Here is a 27,241-nt window from a genome sequence, read left to right on the forward strand (position 1 = left end):
ACAGAAGAACAGTTTGAAGCTAGCAGAGGTTGGTTATGAGATGTCCTCTCCATAACATAAACATACAAGGTGAAGTAGGCAGTGCTGATGTAGACGCTGCAGCTAGTTATTCAGAAGGTCTAAGATCAGTGGTGAAGGTGGCTACACTACAGGTTTCCAATGTAGATGAAACAGCCTTCTGTCTCCTAGAAAGGAGAATTCAACGCCTGACTTCAAAGCTTCAAAGGACATTATCCCCAAATGACTCTCTCATTAGGAGATAATGCAGCTATTGACTTGAAGTTGAAGCCAGTGCTCATTTACCATTCTAAAAATCCTAAAGCCCTTAAGAATTATGCTAAATCTACTCTGCCTGTGCTCCATGGAGGGAACCACAAAACCTGGATGGCAGCACATCTGTTTACAACATGGTTTAATGAATATTTTAAGCCCACTGTTGAGACCTACTGCAAGGAAAAGATTCCCTTTGAAATGTTACTGCTCATTGACAAGAGCTCTGATGGAAATGTACTGTGAGATGAGTGTTGTTTTCATGTTGCTAACACAACATCTGCCCTGCAGCCCATGGATCAAGAGTACTTTCAACTTTCAAGTCATTATTTAAGTGATGCAGTTTGTAAGGCTGTAGAGCTGCCATCAGTAGTGATGCCTGTGATGGAACTGGGAAAAATAAATGGAAAACCTTCTGGGAAGGATTCACCACTCCAGATTCCATCAAGAACATTCTTGACTTATGGGAGGTCAAAATATCAATCTTAGTAGGAGTTTGGGAGAAATCGACTCCAACCCTCATATGTGACTTGAATGGGTTCAAGGCATCAGTGGAGGAAGTGACTGCAGGTGTGGTGGAAACAGCCAGAGAACGGAGAGGTGGAGCATGAAGCTGTGACTGAACTGCTGTGATCTCATGAAAAGACTTGAACAGATGAGGAGTTGCTTCTTATGGATGAGCAAAGAATGGTTTCTTGAGGTGGGATTTCCTCCTGGTGAAGATCCCGTGAATGTTGTTGAAAAGACAAGTAATTTAGAACATTACATACACTTAATGGATAAAGCGACACCAGGGTTTGAGAAGACTGTCTCCAATTTTGAAAGAAATTCTACTGTGGGCAAAATGCTATCCAAGAGTATCACATGCTGCAGAAAAGGAAGAGTCAACAACAGGCTTCATTGTTGGTTTTATTTTAAGGAGTTGCTATACTCACCCAAACCTTTAGCAACCACCACGAATACATGAGCAGCCACCAGCAACAAGGCAAGACCCTCCATCAGCAAAAAGATTATGACTTGCTGAAGGCTAAGATGATGGTTAACATTTTTTTTAGCAATCAAGTGTTTTTAAATTAAGATATGTACATTTTTAATGCAATTTTATTGTGACATCTTCACACACCATACAATCCATCTAATATATACAATCAGAGGCTCACAATATCATCACAGATGTGCATTATATATTGTTTTTTTTTATTAATTAATGGAAAAAAAGAAATTAACCCAACATTTAGAAATCATACCATTCTACATATGCAATCAGCAATTCTTAACATCATCACATAGATGCATGATCATCGTTTCTTAGTACATTTGCATCGGTTTAGAAGAACTAGCAACACAACAGAAAAAGATATAGAATGTTAATATAGAGAAAAAAATAAAAGTAATAATAATAGTAAAAAAAAAACAAAAAACCTATAGCTCAGATGCAGCTTCATTCAGTGTTTTAACATGATTACTTTACAATTAGGTATTATTGTGCTGTCCATTTTTGAGTTTTTGTATCTAGTCCTGTTGCACAGTCTGTATCCCTTCAGCTTCAATTACCCATTGTCTTACCCTGTTTCTAACTCCTGCTGGACTCTGTTACCAGTGACATATTCCAAGTTTATTCTCGGATGTCCGTTCACATCAGTGGGACCATACAGTATTTGTCCTTTAGTTTTTGGCTAGACTCACTCAGCATAATGTTCTCTAGGTCCATCCATGTTATTACATGCTTCATAAGTTTATCCTGTCTTAAAGCTGCATAATATTCCATCGTATGTATATACCACAGTTTGTTTAGCTACTCGTCTGTTGTTGGAGATTTTGGCTGTTTCCATCTCTTTGCAATTGTAAATAACGCTGCTATAAACATTGGTGTGCAAATGTCCGTTTGTGTCTTTGCCCTTAAGTCCTTTGAGTAGATACCCAGCAATGGTATTGCTGGGTCGTATGGCAATTCTATATTCAGCTTTTTGAGGAACCGCCAAACTGCCTTCCACAGTGGTTGCACCATTTGACATTCCCACCAACAGTGGATAAGTGTGCCTCTTTCTCCACATCCTCTCCAGCACTTGTCATTTTCTGTTTTGTTGATAATGGCCATTCTGGTGGGTGTGAGATGATATCTCATTGTGGTTTTGATTTGCATTTCTCTAATGGCCAGGGACATTGAGCATCTCTTCATGTGCCTTTTGGCCATTTGTATTTCCTCTTCTGGTAGGTGTCTGTTCAAGTCTTTTTCCCATTTTGTAATTGGGTTGGCTGTCTTTTTGTTGTTGAGTTGAACAATCTCTTTATAAATTCTGGATACTAGACCTTTATCTGATATGTCATTTCCATATATTGTTTTTTAGACACAATGCCGTCGCACACTTAGTAGACTACAGCATAGTTTAAACATAACTTTTATATGCACTGGCAAACAAAAAAATTTATATGATTTTATTGTGATATTTGCTTTATTGCAATGGACTGGACTAAACCTGCAATGTCTCTGAAGTATGCCTGTATACAAAAATCATCCTTGTTTCTACATGGTGGCAGAAATTGAAATAAAAAAAATTTATAATAGCATCAAAAATAATGAAATTCTTAGGAATAAATCTGACAAAAGATGTGGGAGACCTGCACCCGGAAAACTGCAAAATAAAGAATGATGAGAGAAATTAAAGAATTCCTAAATAAATGGATAAATGGAGAGATTTTTCATGTTCATGGGTTGGAAGATTCAGTAAAGATATCAGTTCATTCCCAAATTGATGTATAGATGGAACTTGATTCTAACACAAATCCCAACAGACTTTATTTTTTGTAGAAATTGACAAGTTAGTTCTTACCTTCATATGGGAATCCTTCATGTTTTGGAATAACCAAAACAACTTTGAAAAAGAACAAAGTTGGAGGACTTAAACTACCTGACTTCAAGATTTATTATAAACTACAGTAATCTAAATAATACCATATTGACATCAAGATAGACAAATAGATGAATGGAGCAGGATACGGAGTCCAGAAATACACCTGCACATCAATTGATTTTCACCAAAGCTGTCAAGGCAATGGGGAAAGTATACACTTTTCACTAAATGCTGCTTGAACTATTAGATAGATATATGCAAAAACTGAACCTTTACCCTTACCTAAAACCATACACAAAAATTAACTGAACAGATCGAAGACAAATGTACAGACTAAAATGATAACATGTCTAGAAAAAACTTAGGAGAAAATCTTGTTGCCTAGGGTTTGACAGAGATTTCTAATGAGACACAAATTTCAGAAACTTTTAAAAAATTCATAAATTGGACTTCATCATGATTAAAAACTATTCATTCTCAAAAAGTGCTCTTGTGACAAGAAAAAGGAAAGCCAAAAACCAGGAAAAAGTATTTGCAGAACATATATCATCAAAGGACTTATATCTAAAAATATAAAGAAGTCTCACAATTCACTAATAAAAAACAAACAACTTTATGGGCAAACTTTTGAATAGATACAGCATTCGCAAATAACTGAAATGATGCCCAGTGTCATTTGGTAATGACAACGGTAAATGACACCATTAGGGAAATTTAAATTCAAACCACATACCTAATAGAATGGCTGACATGAAGAAGACTGGCAGGATCAAGTGCTCCGTGATATGTGGAGCAGCCTCTGGGGGTGGGAGGTGCTGTGCAGTGGGTGGGTTATGGGCTTACTTTCCTCCGACCAGGCTAGCAGGCAAACACACACAATTCTCTAAAGCCAGATTTTTGTCCTTTTGGTCGGTATTCTGAGATTTTTATTTAAAACTTTTGTATTTTCTAATTTGCTTTCGGTTAGGAAAGGCTTATTTCTTCGTCCTTTGACTGTGGCAGGTCTTGGGGGATGGGCCAGCGCCTGCCATATGCTGCTCAGGATGCCATCAGGTGGGCGAGTGAGAGGGACCCAGCTGCTCCCAGGTGATAAAGGGGAGAGGAGATTTGTGTCCTTGATTTTATCTTACTTTCTTTGGTATCTGGGGGGCATTGTGCCAAGCTCTTGACTTTTTTTTTTTAACCGTGTTTCTGTACTTTGGGAAAATATGTAAATTTTGTTCTAAAATGAATCCTAACTGATATTTTTACTTTGGGGGAATATAGAAAGGTAAGTATTATTATTATTATTATAAAGTGATTTCATAATTCATTTGGGCAGTGGGTGTCCGCAGGCTGGGGACTCTGTGTCCAGTACCTTGCCTCTGCCCGAGGGCTGGCACTTAGCAGCCACTGTGAACGTCCCTGGGGGTGAGTGAGTCAGTGAATGCCCACGGGGGGCACCATGCTGCTGGCCCAGGAGAGTGTCAGGCAGAAGAGTGGGTAATTGTCAGCCCCATTCCTTCCCAGGGGGATTTTAAATAAGTTAATCTTTTTTTTTTTAATATAAACTTCTTCCCATATATAAAATTGATAAAGCAATTTCAAAACTGCAGTCCTTCCCCCTCCCTCCCCCAAACCCCTTATCAGGGGAGGGCTCCGAGTCCTAGAGGCTCTCAGGCTCCAGGGTGAGGGGCTGTGCTGCCTCCATTCTCCCAGCGGAGCCTTGGCAAGGCACAGCGAGGCACCGAGGCGCTTTTATGCTGCTGTAGGTGTGGTCCTGAGGATTTATTTTATTATGTTTTAATAACATTGTTTTGGGTTCTCTTTTACATCCAAAAGATATAAGATTTCTTTACGGCAGTAGAAAGCCATGTGTCACCTAACAGAACTGGCTAAAAGATAGGTAAAAGAAAACCATGTTAGAGAAAATAAGTTTCAAATAATTTTCTCCATGCTTTTATTTGACTAATAATTCCACTCACGCATATCTAAGATATGCATTGACACGCATGTTTGTCTTTTTAATTATGATGGTGTGACTGGCTAAAAACATGCAAGATTTTGAACCTGAGTGAATTCAGTGTAATTCTTCCAATATGGGAGTGCTTACTCCGTGACAGGCATTGTGTGAGGCAGTGGGGATTTAATGACTGTTCGGTTTGCTAATGCTGCCAGAATGCAATACACCAGAAATAGATGGGCTTTTACAAAAGGGATTTATTAAGTTACAAGTTTACAGTTCTGAGGCCGTAAAAATGTCCAAATTAAGGCAAGAGTACATCTTCAGTCTAGAAAGGCTGCTCGCATCCGAGGTTTCTCTGTCACATGGGAAGGCACATGGTGACGTCTGCTGGCCCTTTCCTCCCGGGTTTTGTTGCTTTCAGCCTCTGGTTCCAGTGGCCTCTTCTTTGAGATTCTGTGAGCCCGCACTTGGCTTCTCTCGGGCAAACTCTGGTTTTCATCTTTTAGCTTAGCAGCTCCAGGCGTTCATGTGTTGGTTTAATTTCTCTGCTCTCGGTGTCGGTTTTCCGAGCATCTCCAAACATCTGTGTCTAGGCAGCTGCTCTCCATGCTGGTTCCAGGCAACGTCTCTCTCTGTGAGCTCATGTAAGAACTCCAGTAAACCAAGACCCATCTTGACTGGTTGGGGTCACAACCCCATGGAAATAATCTGGTTGAAAGTCTCACCCACAATTGGCTGGGTCACATCTCCACGGAAACAGTCTAATAAAAAAGACCCCGCTGTGTCTTGTGGGTCTGCTCCTGCAAGATTGGATTAAGATTAAGAGGATATGGCTTTTCTGGGGATACATAAAAGTTTCAAATCAGCACAATAACAAACCAGAAAAACAGCTTGCACCCCCGAAGTGCTTATTCCCATTTTAGCTGAGGGTGGGAGGGTGGCTGTGGGGCATTATGTTGGGTTGTTTTGTGGAGCAATGTGGCACCCTTGGCTGGGAGACATACAGGGTGCCGCCAGAGCTTTAGGGGTGGAATCTAAGCCAGACTGAGGGTGGGAGGGTGGGAGGCTGGGGAAGCTTTCGGAAGGAAGTCTGTGACCGGGCTGGGGTCTGAAACAGAAATGACTATAGCTAAGCATAAGGGGAGGAGACGGAGAATGGGTTTTGGAGGGAGATGGTTCTTAGGCAGAAAGTTCAGCATGTTCCACAAATAGCAAGTTCAAGGCATTGAAAGTAGGATCGAGTTCAAGGCATTGAGAGTAGGATCGAGTTCAAGGCATTGAAAGTAGGATCGAGTTCAAGGCATTGAGAGTAGGATCGAGTTCAAGGCATTGAAAGTAGGATCGAGTTCAAGGCATTGAAAGTAGGATCGAGTTCAAGGCATTGAGAGTAGGATCGAGTTCAAGGCGAGGTGTGGCGAGAACTGGGGCTGGAAAGAGTGGGAGGGTCCTGGTACCCTTGATTGCTGTGCCACGTGGCTTGAACTTTTCCCAAGAGCACTGGGATGTCGCTGAGAGGAGCTGCATGTACCGATGTGCACTCTTCCTGCCCGGAGGGTGCACACTGGTTGGGTGTGGGGCTAGTCTCTTCTGCAGTGAGAGGGCAGGCCATCTGCTGTGGGAGGCAGTGGGAGGTTTAGGACAGGCAGATGGGGCTCAAGAAGAGCCACTAGTGAATGGGGTTAACGGGTGGGCTGGAGAAGCAGTAAGTGGCTTCTGGGCTACTGTAAAAGATTTTAAATCTGCACCATGGGACATTATGCAGGGTCCCCTGGATGTGGTATAGTTGTGGCTCATTATGTTTCTTGTCCACATTGAACTGAATGGGGTGACGTGCCAGTGAAATAGAGAACAGAATTGCCAAAACAGATTCCATATATGATTGCCGGCTGGCCATCCTTTATTCTCACTAAAGCTGCGGTTTCCTTTGATGGCACATACTTGTTATTTATTCTTACAAAAGCCTGAAAGAGAAGCATTTTATTTCCCTGCTCCAGGGAATCAAGGAGTCGGGGTTGGTGTAGTGATGGAGCAGGTTTTCCTGCGCTGTTATTTTATTTCCATTGAGAGGTCATAGTGTCTCAGACAATAAAGTCAGAGGGAATTTAAAGCCAGGGCTGGGCAGGATGCGGAACTAACCTACCCTGTGGAGTGGCTGCGGGGTATGGATGGGTGCCTATAAAATGTGCCCCGTTGAGGAACTGAGGCTGGAGTTGCTGGTTAGAGTAGTGGATACAGATGAGGTCTGTCCTCCTGCCCCAGCTGGGGGCTACCACAGTGGAGATGTTGGGGACCTGGGCAGAGGTGGCCTTGGGGCCGTGCTGCAGCTGGCTGTGGCATGGGGCACACACGAGGCAGTGGGCAGGGAGAGCTTCGTAGCATTGGTCATGAATTTACATTTATTAAGCTCCCCTTAGAAAAATGCACCTCCTAGGGACTGAGGATGGAATTCATCTCCCTTTCGGACCACCGCTGTATGTATAGTGGATGCTGCAGAAGAGAAACACCAAGCAGGGGTTTGCAGTGACGACGTATGTTTACTGCTATAAAGTTCTGGCTCTGTGCACGTGGAGAGGTCGTTTTGTACGTCCTGCATTTGGCCAGACTCTCCCTCCCAGCTCAGGGGTGGTGCTGGCTCTTGAGGAAGAGCAGCACAAGGTGAAGCCATGCCTTTAAGGTTTCAGCACAGACACAGCAAGGAAACCCACTGCCCTCCCCCCACCCTACGTGGGACATGACTCTCAGGGTGTGACTCTCCCTGGCAACATGGGACAGAGCTCCCAGGATGAGCTGGGACCCCATCAAGGGATTGAGAAAAACTTTTTGACCAAAATGGGGGAGAGAGAAATGAGAAAAAATAAAGTGTCAATGGCTGAGAGATTTCAGACAGAGTCAAGAGGTTACCCTGGAGGTTATTCTTATGCATTATGAAGATATCCCTTTCTAATTCACGGTGTATTAAGAGTGGCTTAAGGGAAGTACCTGAAACTGTAGCACTGTGTTCCAGAAACCTTGTTTCTTGAAGATGATTGTATAATGATATAATTTTACAATGTAACTGTGTGATTGTGAAAACCGATGCTCCCTTATCCAGGGTATGGACAGATGAGTAAAAAATGTATATATGGGTAAAAAATAAACAAATAATAAGGGGAACAAAGATTAAAATAAATTGGGTAGATGGAAATACTAGTAGTCAGTGACAGGGAGGGGCATGGGGTATGGTATATATGAGTTTTTCCTCTTTTTTTTCTTTTTCTTTTTCTGGAGTGATGCAAATGTTCAAAAAAATGATCATGGTGATGAATACACAACTATGTGATGATATTGTGAGCCACTGATTGTACACCATGTATGGAATGTTTGTGTTTTATTTGTTGTTGTTTTAGCAGTAAAAAAACAACAACAACAAAGATTTCCCCATGTCCACGGATGTCAGAAGCATCCAGGTCTGTTGGGTGTCCTTTCCGGAGGACGTCGGTGTGCGTGGCAGCTACTTTGTCAGAGCAGTGACTGGGGGCTTTTATTCTTTGTCCAGGTATGCACCCTCTAGCTGCAGCCACCCCGGGGGCTGAGAGCGGCCGGCAGCTGCTGCATCTACTGACCGCCGTGACCGACGCTCTGGTCTGGGTGATCGCCGAGAGCGGCATCCCCTCCCAGCAGCAGTCTGTGCGCCTGGCTCACCTCCTCATGCTCCTGTCTCACGTCAGGCACGCCAGGTACGATCCCCGTGGGAGCCGCTCGCCCGGCGTGGGGGTGTTGCACGCTCAGGGCAGGTTGAAGAGCTTCAGCGAAAGCGTTTGCAGGTTTGAGCTGGATAAGGCGCAGAGGGGCCCTTCTATAGGAAAATGAACCCCTGAAGGGGAAAGGGGGGCTTTGCTGGTGCACACCGAGGCAGTGAATGGTTGTCATGGGCACCTCGGAGGATCTTTATTGCATCCTGCGGTGGCCCAACTGTTTTTTCATTGCAGGGGATTATAGCTTGCTAATTAAACTCTAAAAGAGACTGACTCCTCCCCTAAAAGGAATTGCCACCCCTCCCTGCACTGCCCACGGCTGAGGCCCCCAGGTCATTTGCGTGTGAGGTCAGGCCAAGCACCGCTCTCCTGAAGAACCCTTTTGAGCTGGTGATTTGGGAGAGATAGACAGAAGCTTCCCGAAGAATTTTTCTTGTCTTTCGATGGCCTCAGTATTTTAGGAATGAGGCCGTGGAGTGGCCCCAGCAGGTTTGGGGGGCAGGGCTGTGCATGGAGCATATCCCAGGTCGGGATGGGTAAACTGGGAGCACCAGCACATCAGGGAGTGAATAAGGGTGGGCTAATGGTGGCCACGGGATGGCGTCGCGCTCAGGGCTCGTCGTCCCCCAGGAGGAGGGTGGCCTGACTGGGTGCTGGGAAAGGAGCTGGGCAAGGGGGGAAGGAGGGCATGGACTGGAACCGCGAGGGAGCTCAGAGCTGCCGTGGCTCACCAGCAGGAATCTCAACACCTTTCTGTCCTGCAGTAACAAAGGCATGGAGCACCTGCTCAGCATGAAGTGCAAAAATGTGGTCCCCATCTACGACCTGCTGCTGGAGATGCTGAACGCCCACACGCTGCGCGGGCACAGGTCCTCCGCCACCGGGACCGAGCACAGCCTGGCTGAGGGGGGTCGGAGCAAAGAGGGTTCCCACAGCCCCCAGACCCAGTGACACAGCCCCGAGGCCAACAGCCGACAGTGGAGGACAAGGACTGGTGCGTGACCTCCAGCATGGTATTTGAGCAGTGGCCCATTTGTGGACCTCCTGGTCTCTCTGCCGTGTGGTCACTCATTAGGATAGGCTGGGTCATGCCCACCACCCCCACCTCCGGCCTGCTTCCTGAGTCAGGGTGAGAGAGCCACATTGTTACATGTACCTGGGTCAGAGGGGTGGGGAGGGCGTCGCGTTTAAGTGCAGAGTTCACACCACGCACAACCTCGTAGGATCGCAGTGTGGTCCCTTTATTTTCCATCTCTTTTCTACCCCTTTGGAAAACATCTTACAGGTTTAGGCGTGAACAGTGGAAGGCTGACTTGTGAAGGAGAAAAGGGAGAGAATGTGAGGCATCATAGGAAGTGGACTGATCTTCATCCAGCAACCCTTAGGACAGATCTTCCTGTGTTCTCCTCTGGACCACTTGATTGTAAGACTGAAAACCACAATGACGCTCGATGAACCTAGTTCCCAGTACCTACAATCCCAGGCCCGTGAGGACGTATGTCAGGCGTGCCTATTGTCCCGTCAAAGACCAGAGGGATTGGGACCCAGGGAGCCAATGGTCAAGCTGGGACGTGAGCCACTTTCTGCACCCCCCCACGCCTTGATGCCGCCCTTACACAGGCTCACCCCTCTTGATGTGCATTCCTAGCACAAGTGTTTGTGAGTGTGTGTGCACGTGCGGTGGTGGGGCTTCATTTTCACAGAGGACCTTGGGAGAGTTAAATCTCCCTGTCCCTGGAGTTGCCCTCCCTTAAAACTGTTGTCCCCAGGGTCCCAGCATTTGTGCTGGAGAAGGGCCCAGTGTGTGCAGGAATGGGTTCTCCCGTCAGCACAGGTGGCAGCCACACTTCCTTGAGGGGATGGAGGTAGCAGCCACAGTTGTGGAGACGGGACCCTCCAGGCCGAGCATGTGCAAAGAGCGCCTTTTCTCTGGAAAGGTGAACAGCTGTACACACAACAGCATGTCAACATCACGGCCAAATGGATAGGCTTAGGGGTAATTATTTATTCTAAGAAAGAATTGTTTTATACCTGAGGGCTCTTTTAAAATATTTTCTTATCAGAATTTATATGGTGGGCTGGGTGAGTGAAATAGAAACCTAGCAAAACTTAATTCTTATTCCAAGTGGAAGTCAAAAAGAACACGATGACAAATCACCTCTGAGATCACAATCTTAACTTGCTTTCCAAAAATCAAAATTTTCAAGAACACAATGAAGACATAAAATGACTTACATTTATACTTTGGAAGCAAGCAATTAAATAATCATGTCTGATTTTTGTGGTAATGTTTTTTAACAATTACCTTGTGCTGTGAGATTAAATACATTTTCTTTTTGGAAATAGGTTTACTCTGGCTAGCACATCCTGTATTTCCTGAGTCATTAGGAAGTTTAAAGTGAATGCTCTACAGGTTGGTTTCTGCTAGTGAGACCTTGAATAATTTCGATGCTGGTGCAGTTTTGCTGAGTGAAGCAGCACAGCTATTTCAGAAACTTATTAACATATACCTGGAGCACACACTCAAGTCTGTGTTCTGAGGTTTGAAATTACCCTCAGTGACTCAATGCTGCAGCCGTAGTGGAATTTAGTACAGAAAATGTATGCGTGACTTTAGAGGAACCGTGGGCCATCACCTCAGGTTTATCCAGGTCACATTTATTTCTTTCTGGCCCTTTGAAATCCCCGCTATAAATAGAGGGGATGGGAGGGTAGAGAACAGGAAGTGGGAGGCAAAGAAGGCAGCCTTGGACAATTATTTGCAGACGACATTCTATTAATTGTATCCTCTGAAAAATCTACCGGATAAGAAAAACAAACAATACACACACACACACCAAAACAAAATAGAATGAGGTCCAAGCTGTTGCCTGTTAATATTGGCACTAGTGGTGTGAACTCTTTTAGGTTGAACTTTGGTGCCCAGGTAGGTACCAGATTGGACTTTGATGTCCAGTCATCTTTCTGTGTCAAATCCTGTACTAACCCAGGTTAGTACATATTAAATTTGAAGACTCATCCAGTGCCCATTCCTTTCCTGCAAATGTTCCTGGATGCCTCTTGAGGCTGCATGTTTCACTGTATTCAGATTTAGCCCATGAGGAGGCTGTGAATATGCTTCATAATTTCTCCTTGAGTCACAGTCTCCCCTGGGTGCTGGGTGTAAAGGTCAGTCCAACCTGAGAGGTCTCCTCATGGCAGTTAGCCTTTTAGACTGGGGTCGGTCCCGGCAAGGAGGAGTTGATATAACATGGCCTAGGCTTTAAAGGTGTTTTGTTTTGTTTTGAATATTCTAAGGCCCGTTCCCCTTTCAGACGAGGTGTTTTGAATCTGTTATTCAAAATTCTGCTGTACACTGCTCCAGTCCCCATCTGCTCCAAGCGTGTCCTCTAAGGATGACATGTGCAAAGTCAGGTTGCAGGTTTTATGTTCTGGATAAATTTTCAATGTCCTTTTTGAAGATTAGTCGGGTTTCTTTAAAAGTGCTGTCTTTTAAGTATCTTCTTATTTGAGTTCATCCTATTTATCCACTCTCCCCAAATGGTCCATTTTCCTTTAGGAATAAAATTCTCCCAGAGCTAAGCAAAGAATTCAGTGTTTAAAGTTCAGTTTTTAAAAGGAATTAACTGGGAGGATTAGGACCCGACCAACTGCTAACAGGAATTAAATCGAGTAGTGAAAAATAAACAAGAAACAAACCACCTCCATTCTACGTATTATGGAAGAACGTTCCTCAGACTGGCACAACCAGATGCCTCTCTTCTATTTCAGTTTGTGGGGATCATTTAACAAAGGAAACATTGTAGATGAGTAAGACTTGGATTTAATTGCAAAAATATCAGGGTCTAATATGGGGTCAGGTAGCCAAATTTTAATGGAATAGTCTTAATGAAGAGAACGTTAGAACAAAGAGTTCCCTCACTCTTGGGAGTGATCTGGCAATGTCCAAAGAAGAGTCATGTGGGCCACTGTAGGGAATCTGCACAATTTTCACACTTGGTTCTAAACGCACCTCCTCTGTCCCTGCACAACCTTCTCTGTCTGGTGTCAGGCCTGTTGCACAGTCACTGTCCATGGGGACTAAAAAGGATTTGACCCTAGAATAACCTTGGAGAGATTTTTCTTGAAAAGTTGAGTTTTCAAGACTAACTAATAACAAATCTGGAGAGTCTTCACTGTATCAAAAGCAAAGCAATGCAAAATCAACACAAGCTTTTCAGGTAGTTTTTTCTGAATTACTCTACCTGCTAACTCACTAGAAAGTCAACTGATTTCAAGAACAATAAAATCAGTTAACAATTCTTGCCATAACTACACTATATATTTATCACATAAAGCTAAGTTGAAGCAATTCTAAGATTTTTCTACCATGTGAAACTGTTTTGGTTCTTATTTAATCTACATATGTTGACATCTTTTCAGATTCACGGTGAATGTTCAGTTTTTGATCTATTTGGAAGGGAAATATTTTTAATAAGATTTGACACATTTCAGCTGTTAAAAATCTTTAAAGATGCATTTTTAATAAAGGTTATGTGAAAGAAATGATAAAAACACATCATTTAGCACCTAAAAATAATATTTGTGGAGATTTTACTATGTGCTAGACAGAGCGCTCAGCACCTCACACATTTTGCGTTCAATCCTCATAATAATTATTGCTATCCTAATTTTTCAGCTCTGGAAACTGGAGTGCATGTGAGCAAATGGGTTCAAGGTCACATAGGAGTAAAGAGAGAGAGCTGAACAGGGGCAGTCCAGTTCCTGTGCAGGAAGTCAGCACACAGTTCAGCTAATTAAAAAAGCAAAAAACATTTTAAATTGCAGAATCCATTGATAAGTGCAATCCGGCATGCATAGCTGCAGACACAGTAACAGCTTGCAATTCTCTGTTGTAGAATTTCAGTCTCACCTTTTGTACACATGTAAATTAAAGCCCCAAAGAGGTAAATTGGCCTGCTTAAGGCCATAAAACTATTTACGGCAAAGCCTGGACTGGAATTCAAGTCTTCTGGCTGCCTGGCGAGCATTGTTCCTTAGAGGACTCGCTTTAAGCGCTGCTTCTTGAACCATATCTCAGTGTAATGGAAAGATGGTCACATTTTCTTGGCCTGCTGTCGTTGCGATTCCCTCTTCTCAGCTTACGTGGGGTCTGCATGGACTTTACTGGACAGCAGTGGTGACAGGTGGAAAAATAAAGATGCCTGATGTTAACTGTCCTCTCATCCTAGTCTCTTAGTAATAAGCTAGTGGGTACTGGTGTCACCTTCCTTCCATCGCCATCACTTTTCCCAAACTGCTGAAGTGGAGTATATTCTTTGGGAATGTACCCATGTAAAATTCTCTCATCTATTAGGTACTTGATGTTTTCCTGTGGAGTTGGGTATACTACATTGTGGAAACGTTTGCCCCTTATTCTTTATAGTTCTCAAAGTTGCTGGTGTTTTTGGTTCCAGTGGCGGCTGTAGGATGTGCATTGTTTCCACAAAATAGGATCTTCACCCTTTGTGTTGTTTTGGGGTCTCTTTTGGACTCTAAGGATCCCATTCACTTTGGAAGGCAGCCATGGCACGTGGTGTGGGTTTCCCGTGGGCAGGGAAAGGTTTGAGGAGATCAGCCTAGGACGGCTCCCCTGAACTGCACAATCGATGTTGCTACATTTGTGTTTTCTCTATATTGGGTGTCTAAATGCTATGATTCTTGGTCCTAAAGCTTTAATATTCAGTGGTCCAGTGCATATCAAGAACCTGTTGGCTGACTATAATTTGCCTTTTTTTTTCCCAGATGAATGCTTTGTATCATTAAACTAATTTGCTGATTACCACCACAGGCTTTAATAAAATTGGGCCTTTTTTCAATGAACGAATGATTACTTTGTGTGAAAGCAGGTTTTGAAAACTGCTTCCATTCCTCCAGGTAGTCCTTTTTCTTTACTGTCTTCCCTTGAATGTCTCCGGTACTGTTGCAGAAAGAAGTTCAAGACAAGCTAAATAAAGTGTTTTTCATAATTTGGTTTTAAAAACATTTATCTGTTGGGAGTTCAGTAATCAGGCGAAGTAATCAATCCCCACATTCTACTCCAAATTCTATTTTGGGTTGCAGAAACCTTTGGGAATTTGCTGAAAACTGTGGACATTCTTCCTAGGAAATGACCCATAAACACAAAGGCTGACATTAATTTCAGGAGGGCTAAGATACTTTGACTTGATCTGCTGAGGGCTTTTTTAAAAACAGGAACAATTTCATTAGTCGGCTAATCTCAGACTCATTTATAACCGTAGCCCCTGTGTGTACAAGTGAAACTCAGCCCACAAAAAGTAAAAGTCCTGGTATGTAGGCATCAATTATTTGGGTAGATTTCTGTAATTATACTGAGTCAATTAGGGATGGGGAGAAAAGTGATTTATTCACATTGAAATGAGGTCACTCGAAATTTTTTCTTGCACGTGGGGAACAGAAGGCACAAGAACTTGTAACAAAGCGACACACAGATGGTCTCATACCAGGTGTTCTGGTAGCACACTAAGCTGTGAGTGAAAGAAAGCCACAGTGGCTTCCCTCCAGGGGGTAAAAGGTCTTTAGTACAGACTCAAGACTCGGAGGACTTTATCCTGAGGAAGTGTGGAGAACTGATAGGCATAACTGGAATGCCAAGAGCACTTTCTTTTCACTGCAAGTTTTGATTTGTTCCCAAGTCCATCCTTAAGGAGAGAGAAGCCTGGGCCTCTGCACTGCTCATCTCCTCTGGAAAAGAAGGTACAGACCAGGTAGGGGTTCTGCCTTTCCATCAAACACATGGCGACTCTGGCTAAAATGGAGCAAGGGCCCTTTAACTACCTCAGTGGCTTTTTAAAAAGAAAAAGTTTGGGTAACACATTTTCCTCTGGGATCACTGTAATCTATGAAAACAGATAAATTGCCCTGAAGAGTGAAAATGCTTTCCAGTTACATGGTGAAAAGCACCTTTGTCTCCCTATCACATCAACACTTTGCAGACTTTCCACACCAAGGAGAGCGAAGGCAGCTTCTCTTCAAAACTTCCCTTGACATGAGGCCGCTCGGTTCTGCTGCCCACATCCTGGGGACGTCAGCCACGGAGGGCACACCGGCATTCAGAGTCTGGGCTTTCAGACATGGACGCGCTTCACTGGCTTCCACTGAGGGTTACTCTTTGCAGAGTGGAGGCGGGGCTGAGATGGCTGAGAAGCCAGTGTTCTCTCCCCGGGGCCAGGGAGGCGCGGTAGGAGTGGTTAACCAAGGTACAGTACCGGGGCTGCAGCTGCTCATCCCAGAAGGAGAACCGCTGGTGTTCACTCTTTGTTGGGGTGACCAGTGGACAGTGGTCTGGGACTATGTGGAAAGCAGATGACTGTGCCTGTGACATCTGTTAGATACCTGGTTCACTCTGGGGAGAGTTGGGGTTAGGAACAAACTGAGTGACATGACTTCCCTTTGTGTCCAGTTACACACATACGCTCACCTTGCATGTCCTCTCCCTCACTGCTCCCCACAGCATTCGAGGGGCTCATGCTGAGTAATCTACATACACAAGGGTCCTCTCCCTAGACAAGGGGTGTCTAGAGCTCAAAAGTAATTCCATACAGTTAAATAAAAGTACCTAGCTTAGAATTAAACCAACAAACCCTTACCCTCCTCCCCCAAGTTTTTAATCATCTTGATTGTACGGAAGACTAAGCGTACTACTCAACTGCTTCGTAATATAATCCAGTACAACAACATTATGGCTCATTTTTTTTTAATGAGAAACATCTGAGTTGTACATACCACAAACAGCTTCAAGTTTCTATACCAACCCCTCAACAGTTAAACAAAACCTGAAGCATCATTTTGAATGTGAAAAGTCTTATAAAATTAAGGTACAAAAACATCCCTATCAAGTCTGCAGTTTGGCATTTACTGTACATTAGTCAAAAGCTTGAGCTAAAATCTGATTTTTAAAAAAAAAATCAAAGTTTACATTATTCATAGATTCATACTGTTAAAAATATGCACAATAACCACATCCATGCAATATAATTTCTTTAAAAATTTAAATCGGTATAAAAGAGCAAATCTAAGGACTGAACAGAAGATTTTGGTTTATAACTGTAGCTCAAGGTTGCTAGTCGACTGGAACAGATTCTAAACATTTCAAATATGATTGTTTCAATCAATCAGCAAAGGGTGCACAGGAGCTTCTGAACCATTTCTAAGGTGGAATCTGCTTGCTCGTTTCTACAATTACATATTATGTGACGAACACCACTGCTCATTGACCGTACGGCTACATTATAGTAACGGCGCTTTACAAATAAACCAGAATTCACAAAGTGCTTGGCTCTTCAGGAAACTCTGGTTCTCAGAGCTCCCTAAGCCAACCAACGTGCTTTGCCAAAATGCCCGGGGAAGAGCTGCGCAGGTTCCCGGCCCGAGGAGGAACGTTGCTGGAAAGCTGCCTGGAGCCTGCAGAGAGGCCCCCAGCCTCCACCTCTCTCCTCAACCCCAGGTCCAAAGAGAAGGGGCCGCGGTGCCCTGGATGGTGCCAAACGTGAAGAGTCACCCCCAGATTGAGCTGGGCATCTGCGGTGAACTGGTTGGAGGTGGGCTGCAGGCCGGGTGGAGCCCTATGTGGGGGGCGGCCCGTTGGTATACCGCAGCATGGGATAAAAGGACCGTGCAAAGTTGTTGGCCTGGGTGCAGCTGTAGTCCTCTTCGGAGGTGGGCAGCAGGCAGGCCAGGAGCAGCAGCAGCAGGAGCAGCAGCTGCAGGGGCAGCGCCGCCCTGAGCACCCGGGAGAGGAAGGAACGCGGCGGCCGCGAGCTGCTGGGGCCAGCGGGGCCGGGCATCCTGCCAACAGAGGAGGTGCCAGAGCTTGATCAGGAGGCTCCAAAGGCAAAATCCCACTCACGGCACCTGAGTCCCCGCTTACGTAAAATGAGAAACCCGGGACCTGAGATTAGAATGGGGCCAACAGCTGGGGTTCGGTTTTGGAAGAGAAACCCAGTCCTTTCCAGAAGACAGCAAACAAGCAAGCTAGATTTTGTCTGTTTGCATGGGCAGGCACCAGGAATCCAACCCGGGGCTCCCGCACAGCAGGTGAGAACTCTGCTGGCTGAGCCACCGCCCAGCAAAGTAGATTTTTACAAACACTGACAAGACTGGAGGGCAAGAAAGGGTGATGGGAGCGCCTTATGGCTCGATTGTAATCCCACATTACCTGCCGTCTGCCTTCCTTTTGCCTTTTGTGGTTCTCTCTGTTCCAAACTGTTGGATAAAAATATTCCAATGAGTAAGCAGCAGACCCTTCAGTCCTAATGATAAAATGCCCTTTCTTTAAATGATGTCTTCCTTAGACTGTCTAGCTGTAAAGCTCCTGAAAGTACACTAATACACTGGAGATCAAACTCTACGAGGTGGGAAATAATTAGGTTTGTTAAACTACTGAGAGTATTCATATTATAGTTTGTTGATCTGATTTTAATGGAAAACCCAGGAAATCCCCAATGCTAGGAGGGCTCTCATCTTTCACAGTGCACTGTGATCCCAAAGAAGAGGAACCCAGTAGAAGAGAGCCTTTGAATCAGGTCTTTGAAAAGTATATTGTTTACTTTTATTATTTTTTAATCTTTAGAGTAGGCCACTGACCAACAGATCGGTCATGTCATCAAAAGCCTCATGGGGCCTTGGAGTGCCAAGTTCCTGTCACCTCCGTAACCTTAAACAGTAACTGGTATGGCTCTCAATGAAAAAAGGGCCTCTCACCTCGGCTTGGGGAGCTGGCACGGAAGTGGCTGCTGGATGCCGGTCCCCAAAGTCGATCCCGTCCATGCTGGGCAGAGATGGGTCTGGGTTCTGAAATTCACACCTGAGAGTTCAGTTCAGGGAAACAGGAAGTTCTGGACAGTCTCAAGAGCACAAAAATGTGTCTCATGCAGGTTCTTCATTGTGCGGCCCTCTCCCACCCTCAGCTCACCTCTTATCTACTGAGTAGGTTCTTCTCTCTCATTCCCATAATGTAGACAAAAGGGAATGTAAACAAGGCAAGGCACCAACATCTGATTAAAAACCCGTGGACACAGGAAGAAGACAGTGAGCTCAAGGCAAGATGCTGATGTAATAATGTGGCCATCAAAAGGCAGCACATCAAAAGGCACAGTCCTGGCTGCATAGGAGGAAATGACAGACCCTCCGATGGAGGAGAGACGCCTGCCTAAAGCCTTCGGTGTGGGGATCCCATTTGTTCTGAGTTGGAGCACATTCCAAAGGGAAGAAAGTAGACAAATGAGACAGTGGTCAGAAGAGAGTGAAGAGGATAACAAAGAAAATTTGAAACTGTTACACGAGAAAGCTGAAGGTTCCAGGTATGTCGACATGAAGTTCAGCAGAAAGGACAGAGGGTTAGACTTGTTTTTTATGGCCTCAGCCATACTTACAGGTGGGTACTACTGTTATCTTCTTTTTATAAATGTCCGAACAGACTCAAATAGCTTATGTAACACTTCAGGACCACACAGCTAGAAAGGGGCATGACTTGAGACTCTATTCAAACCATCTGCTGTGTTCCTAAAGCTCCCCTTCCAAAGCAAGGGTGCAGCACTGCTTTTTTGTTTGCATCTAATATGACATCTTTACATTTAAAAGCCACAAGTGGACTCACCTGGCTTCTCTGCAAGGACTTTAAATCTTGGGACACTTGTTCAAGCAACTGTGTGAGTTTCTTCTCAATAACATGTACTTTTTCTTCAGCCTCTATATAGTGTTCACCTTGCTCCTTAATGAGAAGGCTGTCTGAAATCTCCTGTAAGCACTTGACTTGAGGTTGATGTTCCACTAGCTCCTTTTCCAGTTGCTACAAAACAAGAAAGTGTGTAAAACAAGTGTGTGTCCAAAGGGAAACTTTTTGGCCAGTTAAGTCTTTCTCAGAGCCAGGAAAGTTCTGGCATGAATGGTGGGTGGTACACAATTCGGTGTATCTGCTTGACAGTGCCCTCAGGTCTAGAATGGTTTCAATAGCAGGTTACATCCCTAACCCCTGCCCCCTATTTTTTATTCCTTCTCATTCTGAGGACAATTGTGATGCGACAAGAGTTGGAAGAAGGAATTGAAGGAGGTGGTGTGGGAAGACTAGACCCTCATCCATAATGGCAGGAAATCAAAAGAAAAAACCTGAAATTGGTAACAGTGAGAAGCAGAAGCTTAAGCATACTTTTTAGAAATATGGAGTTACATATTGGGCGAATCAGCTTGAATTGTTGAAGGTGGGTATCTTGCTTGCTGTCTAAGATGGAGACATGTGGCTATTTAAATGTAAATTAACTAAAACTAAAAAATGAGTTTCTTAGTCACATGTGCTTAGTGGCTACTATATTTTGGACAGTGTAGGTACAGAATATTTCCATAATTGCAGAAACTTCCATTGGACAATACTGCTCTAGGGAGTGGAGCTTCAGTATGAAAATATGTACATACATATATACTGTTGATTAAATTAAACATACTTAAAATTAAACCGCATATGATAGTGTATGTACTCACCTACTATATGAGATCGAAGGCAGAGAAGTTTATTGTGTCTAAACCTAAATATTCAGTAACAACACAAAATCTAAATCAGCCTGCCTGGATAGTTCATTTAAACAGTCCAAACTCACGACGCCCAGAACGGGAACAAGTCCTTGTAATTCTATATAGGTTAATGTAATACCTGAGGACATCCTAGACTACAGTGGGCCGATAATTAAAAAGTATTGAAAAAAATATGGAACTATTAAACTTTCCCATCTGGGAACCCCTAAGAAACCTCTCAAACATTGGAAACTCCCTAGAAAACAGGCCAAACCCTTGATTTTGAGCCTTGATGAGGCTCAGATGTGGCCTCTCTCTCTCAGCCCAACTCTGCAAGGAAAATCGTCACCCTCCCCACTATGTAGGATATGACCTTCTGGGGTGAAAGTTTCCTTGACAACATGGGACATGACTCCCAAGGATGAGTCTGGCCTTGGCACCATGGAATTGACAATGCCTTCCTAGTCATTGGAGGAGGAAAAGAAGTGTAATAAAATAAGGCATCAGTGGCTAAGTGAGAACAAGTAGAGTCAAGAGGGCTATTCTGGAGGTTACTCTAATGCAAGCTTCAGTCAGAAGCTTGCCACGGTTGGCCAAGTCCCAACCAACATCACTCCTGTGAACTCTTAAGAACACCTAGGGCTCCAACTGAGACTCTACGAAGTTTCATACACGAAATTTACTTTCTTGGAACCTATAACTTCCACAGGGCTCCTAGGCTGATAAATCCTGAAACCTAGAGGGACCAGCCTCTCCAAGATTATCAACTAATTACATCCCTCTATCCTTCACTGTCAACACTCCTTCTCAATATGAAAAAATCACTATGGGTATTGCCCAAAGACCCCTATAGATTGGGAGAATGATCAAAGAAGAAGGAGTTATAACAGAGAAAAAAGGATTTAACAAATGAGTATGGCTGCTGAATCAGTATACTGGTATTTCTTTTAGCCGCCAGTGTTTTGAAGCAGCTAGAAGGAAAAAACCTGAAATAGCGGAATAGTAGTCCCAGACAAACTCTAAAATCTGTTCTGTAACTACTTGCTGAAGTGTACTTTGAAAATTACTGCTTTTTCTTTCTCTTCTTTATATATATATATATATTACACAATAGAAAAAAATTAAAAAATTAAACCATATATAAATTTGTGGGTAAAATGTCATCTTGAGTCTTGAGTGCAAGTGCAAACAGTTGGGTCTCATCTCAGTTTGCTAGTGAAATAAACATGAAAATGCAGCTACCCTCCCAAGAAGTAAGACTTTTCATTACAGAAAACTTACATAGCTAATAAGGTTACAGAACAAATGAGGATCACATTTACCCCCAAATCAGCAGTATTCACGGGGGAAAAACGCCTCTTTCCAAATAGTCTTTCATTTCCCAGCATTCTGCTCAAAGGCCCCTGGCCCCAACTCCTGGGAGTCCTGGAGAACTCCTCCTCTTTCTCCCTGCAGGTCATTCTGCTCGAGAACCACAAAGGGGTGGTCAGTGGATGCCGTGTGTGCGGGCTAAATTCACAAAGGCCAGGTCCAAGACAAACACCACTGGCATTTTTGGTCACAGAAAGAGGAGACTAGGTCATCTAAGACCTCTGACCTACTGCTGCTGTGCTGAACCCGTAAGCAGGAAACTTACCGTCAGCTGCTCCTGACACTCCAGGAGGACCTTGGGTTCTGCCTTCGGGTCAGTTACCCAAGCCTTCTGCCTCCGGCTCTCGGCACTTGCTAACCATAGGAGCAGACTTTGGCTCAGCTGGTGGAAATCCTTGGAAAACAAACAAACAAAAACAAAACCCCAAACAAAACACATCATAGCACTGCCCTTTCTTAGAATTATGACAGAAGGGGTGCTGGGAAGGCAGCTAGCTGTTTTTACTTCATCACAGTCATTTGCTCTTCTTGTCTTACCCAGGCATAAAAAGGGCCACAGTTCAATGCCAAGACTCCAAAACAAGGAAAAGGGAAAGCAGGGAAGGAGAGTACGCCTGGCACACACCATAGAGGCATGGTGAATTCTGCCAAGTGAAAAGTGCACATAGAAAGGTGGGGCTTCGGAATACCGCAAGTTAATTTATATATGAAGACTATGCAGATCACTCAACTGATCCGCTGGATTCATTGGCTAAGGGAGCCTGGAACCCAGCGGGACAGACCGTGGCCCATAGACGGGGCTCCACGTGAGCTTATGCATGGGCCTGCAGTACGTAAGCTGGAGTCAGAGGAAGGCAGCTGCACAGAGCTAGCGTGCACTGAGCTTCTGCTGTCTGTCCGGTGCCGGGCTATAATTACACGTGCTGCCCTCATCTGCTCCTAGAAAGAACCCTGTGGAATAGGTACCAAAATGAATCCCCACTTTTCAGATGAGAAAACTAAGGTCTAGAAGGTTCACACTGATTTGCCCCAAGTTACTAAGCTGTAGAGCAGGATTACGCTGCTCCTTCTGTTGGAAGGGCCAGATCTCTTAATCATCTCGTGATACAGCCTCCCTGGCCAAGGAACGGACGGTGCTGAGGTATTTCCAGCCTAATGGAAGGCTAGTTGGTGCTCTTATTCTCGGAGAGCCCGGGGCTGGGCTGGGCAACAGAGCAGGAGACTAGGCGAGCATCAGGTCTCTCTTTGGAAGCAAACCGTGAAGCACACACTTAACACAAGCCACATTGAACTGAGCCGAAGCAGCCTGATGACAATGACAGCATCTGCTTCTCCTGCTTATACGGGCCCCAAGAGCCTGGCAGCTCCAGAGGACTGGCCTTGGGTCGGGGCTCTGGGTGCTGGAAGCCGAGTCAGCATACCTGGCACTGCATGAGCGACTGCCGTAAATCCTGCCTCCAGCTGTCCACACTGCCCTGGGCGGTGTCCCAGCGCAGGCTCAGCTGGCGGACTCTATTTTGAAGCTCCTTGGATTCGGTGCTCTCACACTGCAGAACTTCCTTGCTGGTCATGTTGACAGAGACCACTGACGTCTTGTAGGCATCAAAGGCTTTTAATATCTCCTACAAGCAGAGGGAAAAGATCAGGTTAGGCACTCTGGAAACAGGGATGTGGGGTTCATTTCAAACCTCAAGTGGACACAGCTCTTCGAAATGCTTTTCCAAGTCGCAGCCCCAGAAACAAGAACAACCTTGCCTGTGACTGGCTGGGAAGCATCAGGTGAGGGGGCCACCTGACCAGGTCAGTGAACTCAACTGACCAGCTGGGCCAGCAAGCAGAGGCCGGCCTGCCTGCCTGCCTCCCAGCCGGCATTAAAGAGGCTCTGCTGATCACCCCAGCCTCTGCTCAGCTTAATACAATTTCTGAATCAGATTAAAAGATGTTCTGATGAAGTATCTGTAGCCATCCTGCATGTACTCCCCAATATCACAGAAATGTTATCCCTTACGATGAATGGTAATTCTGAAACATTAATGCACCAAGAAAAATAAAAGTAAAACTAGGAAGAGCATCTGGATACCCCAACACTGCTGCCCTGGGTCCTTTCAGGAGCTCAGGCTTATGCTCAGGGTACCCCTAGATCCAGGGCTCAAACTGCCACTCCTCTGCTCCCTGTGCTACGTCAGGGACGTGGGGGCTGATGATGAGGGTGATAAACCCTAACTGCGTAACAGGGTAACCAGATCAGGCTACAGAAGTTATCAGTAGACAGGTCACTTCTCCTCACCCCTGACCCTTCCAAGATGCTCCACCAGGAATCTTGATTGGGACTGTCACGCACATTTAGGAGGGAGGTTTAAAGTCAGTAAAAAGGCAAAAGTTGACTTTATATTAGAACTTCTGCAAGAGGTGAAGCCAGGCCTTTCCAGAACTGGGGACCTGAGCCAGACCTTTCCAGGGTAGTTCTGGTTTCATTTGTAGATGCTCTTCCAATTGGAAATAAAAATATGCTTCCATGTTATTGCCAGTTACAGATATGAAATGGAACAGACTGACCTCTACACATACCATCTGCAAGCTGACACAAGATTCTGACACTTTCAGCCTGTAAAGCAATGCATTCACATACCCACTATGAACTCCTCTTTCCCTCCACAATTCTAACTCACCTTCAGTCTCTTTACTTTGAGCTCCATTTCCTGAATATTGGAGGGAGGCTTTGCCAGCTTTAACATTTCTAGTTCTGCTTCAGTTTTTTCCAACCAAGTGGTGATATCACAGATATCAGAGTTCAGCTGCTCCAAGTTTTGTTTTATTTTAAGTTTATTGTGAAGTTCTTGGGCTTGAATCTGCTCCCATCTGTCAAAGGCACCTGGAATAAAAAGTTGCCAATTAGAGAAGCAATAATGCAAACAGATTTCTCTGTGCCCAACTAATTAGGGGCTGGGCTGATGAAAATCTATAGGAGATGGTGCTTGTGGGAGGCTCAGGATGTGGGAGTTATTCCCCCCACCCAATATGAAACAGTACTTTTTCCCCCCCATGTCTGGTTCAAGGCCTGAGCCAAGCAGGCGGTGGGGGTAAGATACCCAACATGTTGCCAATGTGTGCTATGGTTTCAAGTTCAGCATTTCAGTTCACGTTGTTTTTAAGACGTTTTCTCCTCTGGTCTGTGAATAATCAGGTCAATGCTATCAGCTTTATTATAGTCTGAATGGGTATTCCTTAGTTGAATTATCACTTCTTTTATAATCACTGAACTGGTCAAATGAGGAGACAACTAACACTGCTCTTTGGTCATCATTTGTATGTTTGAGCTTTATATATAAATGAAGTCATCAAAAATACACATTCGATCCTATGAGGGTTGTTTTGTTAAACACATAGTTTTGAAAGTAAAGTGAACAGCCAAGGAATTAGGTTATAAATATAAACACATGCCAGCTAATTCTAAAGTAACATCGGCTGCTGCAGAGTAAATTCAGCAAGTTTCTGTGAATTATGTCATTGGCCAATTCCTAATGTTCTGTCAAGCATTAACCAAAACGAAACGCCCAACTAATCTAAGAATCATATTCCACATCTCTTAACAATCGTTTTGAACGGTACCTGACTGCTGCCCTGTCAACCCCTTGTCTTCCCGCTGTGGGCTGCCATTCATGACTCCTGGGCCTTCTTTGTAATCCTCATTGCCTGGAGCTAACGGTAGCTTTACCTAGAACAAGTAAAAAAAAAATTTCTTTAATTATTATTATTTTTTTCTGCATGGGCAGGCGCTGGGAATCAAACACGATATCAGGCATGGCAGGCGAGAACGCCACCACTGCGCCACCATTGCCCGCCCTAGAACAAGTCACTGTTTAATCACCATCTGTACATTTGAAAGGTCACGCGTCAGAACAGCAGCTTGGTTCATATTAACAGGTAAGAAATTACCTGTTACCTCCTTCGAAGAGTAACTTGCTGGTAATACAGAGGCAACTCGTGTAGGGGTGGCGTGAATACATAAGAATTGCTACTGGCAGAACTAAAGCCTGGGCAGCCCAGAAAATGGGATGTCAACGCTGGGGCTATTTTAATTTGCACGCTTCCTAACATTCCTCAAATGAATGTGCAAAAAAAAGTTAAAACAATGATGGAGCTTATCAGACTGTTACCGTATTAGCACTTTTACATTCCAAGTGTCTTACAGAAGTTTACGTACCCCTCCCAGTCACTCTGCAGAGGTGGTTGGCATTATTGTCACTGGGTATCGGAACCACATGGAAGACAAATCCATCTCCCAGGGTCATTCATTACCAAACGATTACCTTTCACTGCACATGCTGACTCTTCTGTTATCACACAGCAGACTGGGCTATTATCCCAGGCCCTTCCAAAAGTAAGTGAATCCCTTTTAGAAAAGCCACGCTCTCTTGGATTGTATCCACTAAGGCTTATTTGGGTGGAATGACAAAAAAAAAACCCTTCATGTCTGTGGTCATGTGCCTGGTTTCAGACCTAATAAACGGGCTGGACCCTCTTGAAACTGGCCAGATGATAAACACAAGTGTAATGGCTAGAAGAAGCCAAACCACACTGGCTCTGGATGTAAAGCCAAGGTCAGGTGTTGGGGTCTGTCCCCCCAGCTGTCAGGTCTAAGCCAGACCACAGAGGGGACAGAGTAAAAACGACACCTGTTTGTTAAGCAAGAGGAAGGGTTTTTGAATTGAGCATGGACAACCCATTAACAAATGATATAGTGAATCTTCTCCAGTCATTTAGCAATGTTCCCTCCTAGACACAGCGGACAGTTTGAGGATTAATCCAGTGACACTTCATTGCTTTTTCGAAAAATGCGAGAGACATTTTAATGTCATCTTTCTCGTTGCTAATTCTGTGTACTGTGAATGGACTGTGGTCAATGTTTAATCCCCCCAACAGCTGCCTAGCCAGAGTATGCCAAAGGACTCCTGGGGCCTGAGGAAAACATAACTAAGAAGGAACAGTCACTGTTCAATTTATAGTAATATTAATAATAATGATAAAATAATAATGAGAGCCTTGTTTTCACCTTGGTACACACTAATCCTAACAACAGTTTTTGGTTTATCCCCAGATGAGGAGCGAAGCCTTACAGAGGTTAGGCAGTGTGCTTCAGGGCCCATAGCAAATCATCTGGTAGGACTGGGAAGCAAACCCATGTCTACCAGAGTACACTGCCAATTCTTCCTGAATATAAAGAAAAAATGCTTTTAATAGAACATGTGATCAAAAGGTAAATACAGCAAAGATTTCGGCATTTGGGTGGAGTTCAGGAAAACTACCACTTTGCTTCTCCACCTTTAGCATGGACAACTGGCTCAGCAGTAGTAACTGCTGTTGCATCATGCCAACACATACAAGGATGCTTTTGACCAGAAATCTATCTCTGAATCTAGTCAGTTTTGCCAGAGCTCACTAGGCTGGGCCAGAGAGTATGGATATGCATTATCAGTACATACATCGTCACCATGGAAACCAAC

The 27,241-nt window shown here is 44.3% G+C and overlaps 2 protein-coding genes across 9 annotated transcripts in view; one reads left to right on the plus strand and one right to left on the minus strand.

Moving 5' to 3' along the window:
• ESR2 (estrogen receptor 2) overlaps positions 1 to 14,783 on the plus strand; it is a 76,352-nt gene extending 61,569 nt beyond the window's left edge. The window contains 3 exon segments of the mRNA XM_077122424.1: positions 8,603 to 8,783; positions 9,566 to 9,722; positions 9,725 to 14,783. Of these exon segments, the coding sequence (XP_076978539.1) occupies positions 8,603 to 8,783; positions 9,566 to 9,722; positions 9,725 to 9,934 (548 nt within the window). The 3' untranslated portion in view covers positions 9,935 to 14,783.
• Positions 14,784 to 16,540: 1,757 nt separating this feature from the next.
• The window catches only part of SYNE2 (spectrin repeat containing nuclear envelope protein 2), a 384,031-nt gene continuing 373,330 nt past the window's right edge, over positions 16,541 to 27,241 (minus strand). For all 8 annotated transcript variants that reach the window (XM_077122415.1, XM_077122416.1, XM_077122418.1 and 5 more), the window contains 8 exons: positions 25,347 to 25,452; positions 24,407 to 24,609; positions 23,159 to 23,359; positions 22,003 to 22,131; positions 19,459 to 19,650; positions 18,564 to 18,653; positions 18,019 to 18,065; positions 16,541 to 17,648 (listed from right to left, as the gene is read on the minus strand). In XM_077122415.1, the coding sequence (XP_076978530.1) occupies positions 17,426 to 17,648; positions 18,019 to 18,065; positions 18,564 to 18,653; positions 19,459 to 19,650; positions 22,003 to 22,131; positions 23,159 to 23,359; positions 24,407 to 24,609; positions 25,347 to 25,452 (1,191 nt within the window). In that variant the 3' untranslated portion in view covers positions 16,541 to 17,425. The remainder of the gene's footprint in view (positions 17,649 to 18,018; positions 18,066 to 18,563; positions 18,654 to 19,458; positions 19,651 to 22,002; positions 22,132 to 23,158; positions 23,360 to 24,406; positions 24,610 to 25,346; positions 25,453 to 27,241) is intronic.

This window comes from Tamandua tetradactyla, chromosome 12 (genome assembly GCF_023851605.1).
Source record: "Tamandua tetradactyla isolate mTamTet1 chromosome 12, mTamTet1.pri, whole genome shotgun sequence".
In the NCBI taxonomy this organism is placed as follows: Eukaryota; Metazoa; Chordata; class Mammalia; order Pilosa; family Myrmecophagidae; genus Tamandua; species Tamandua tetradactyla.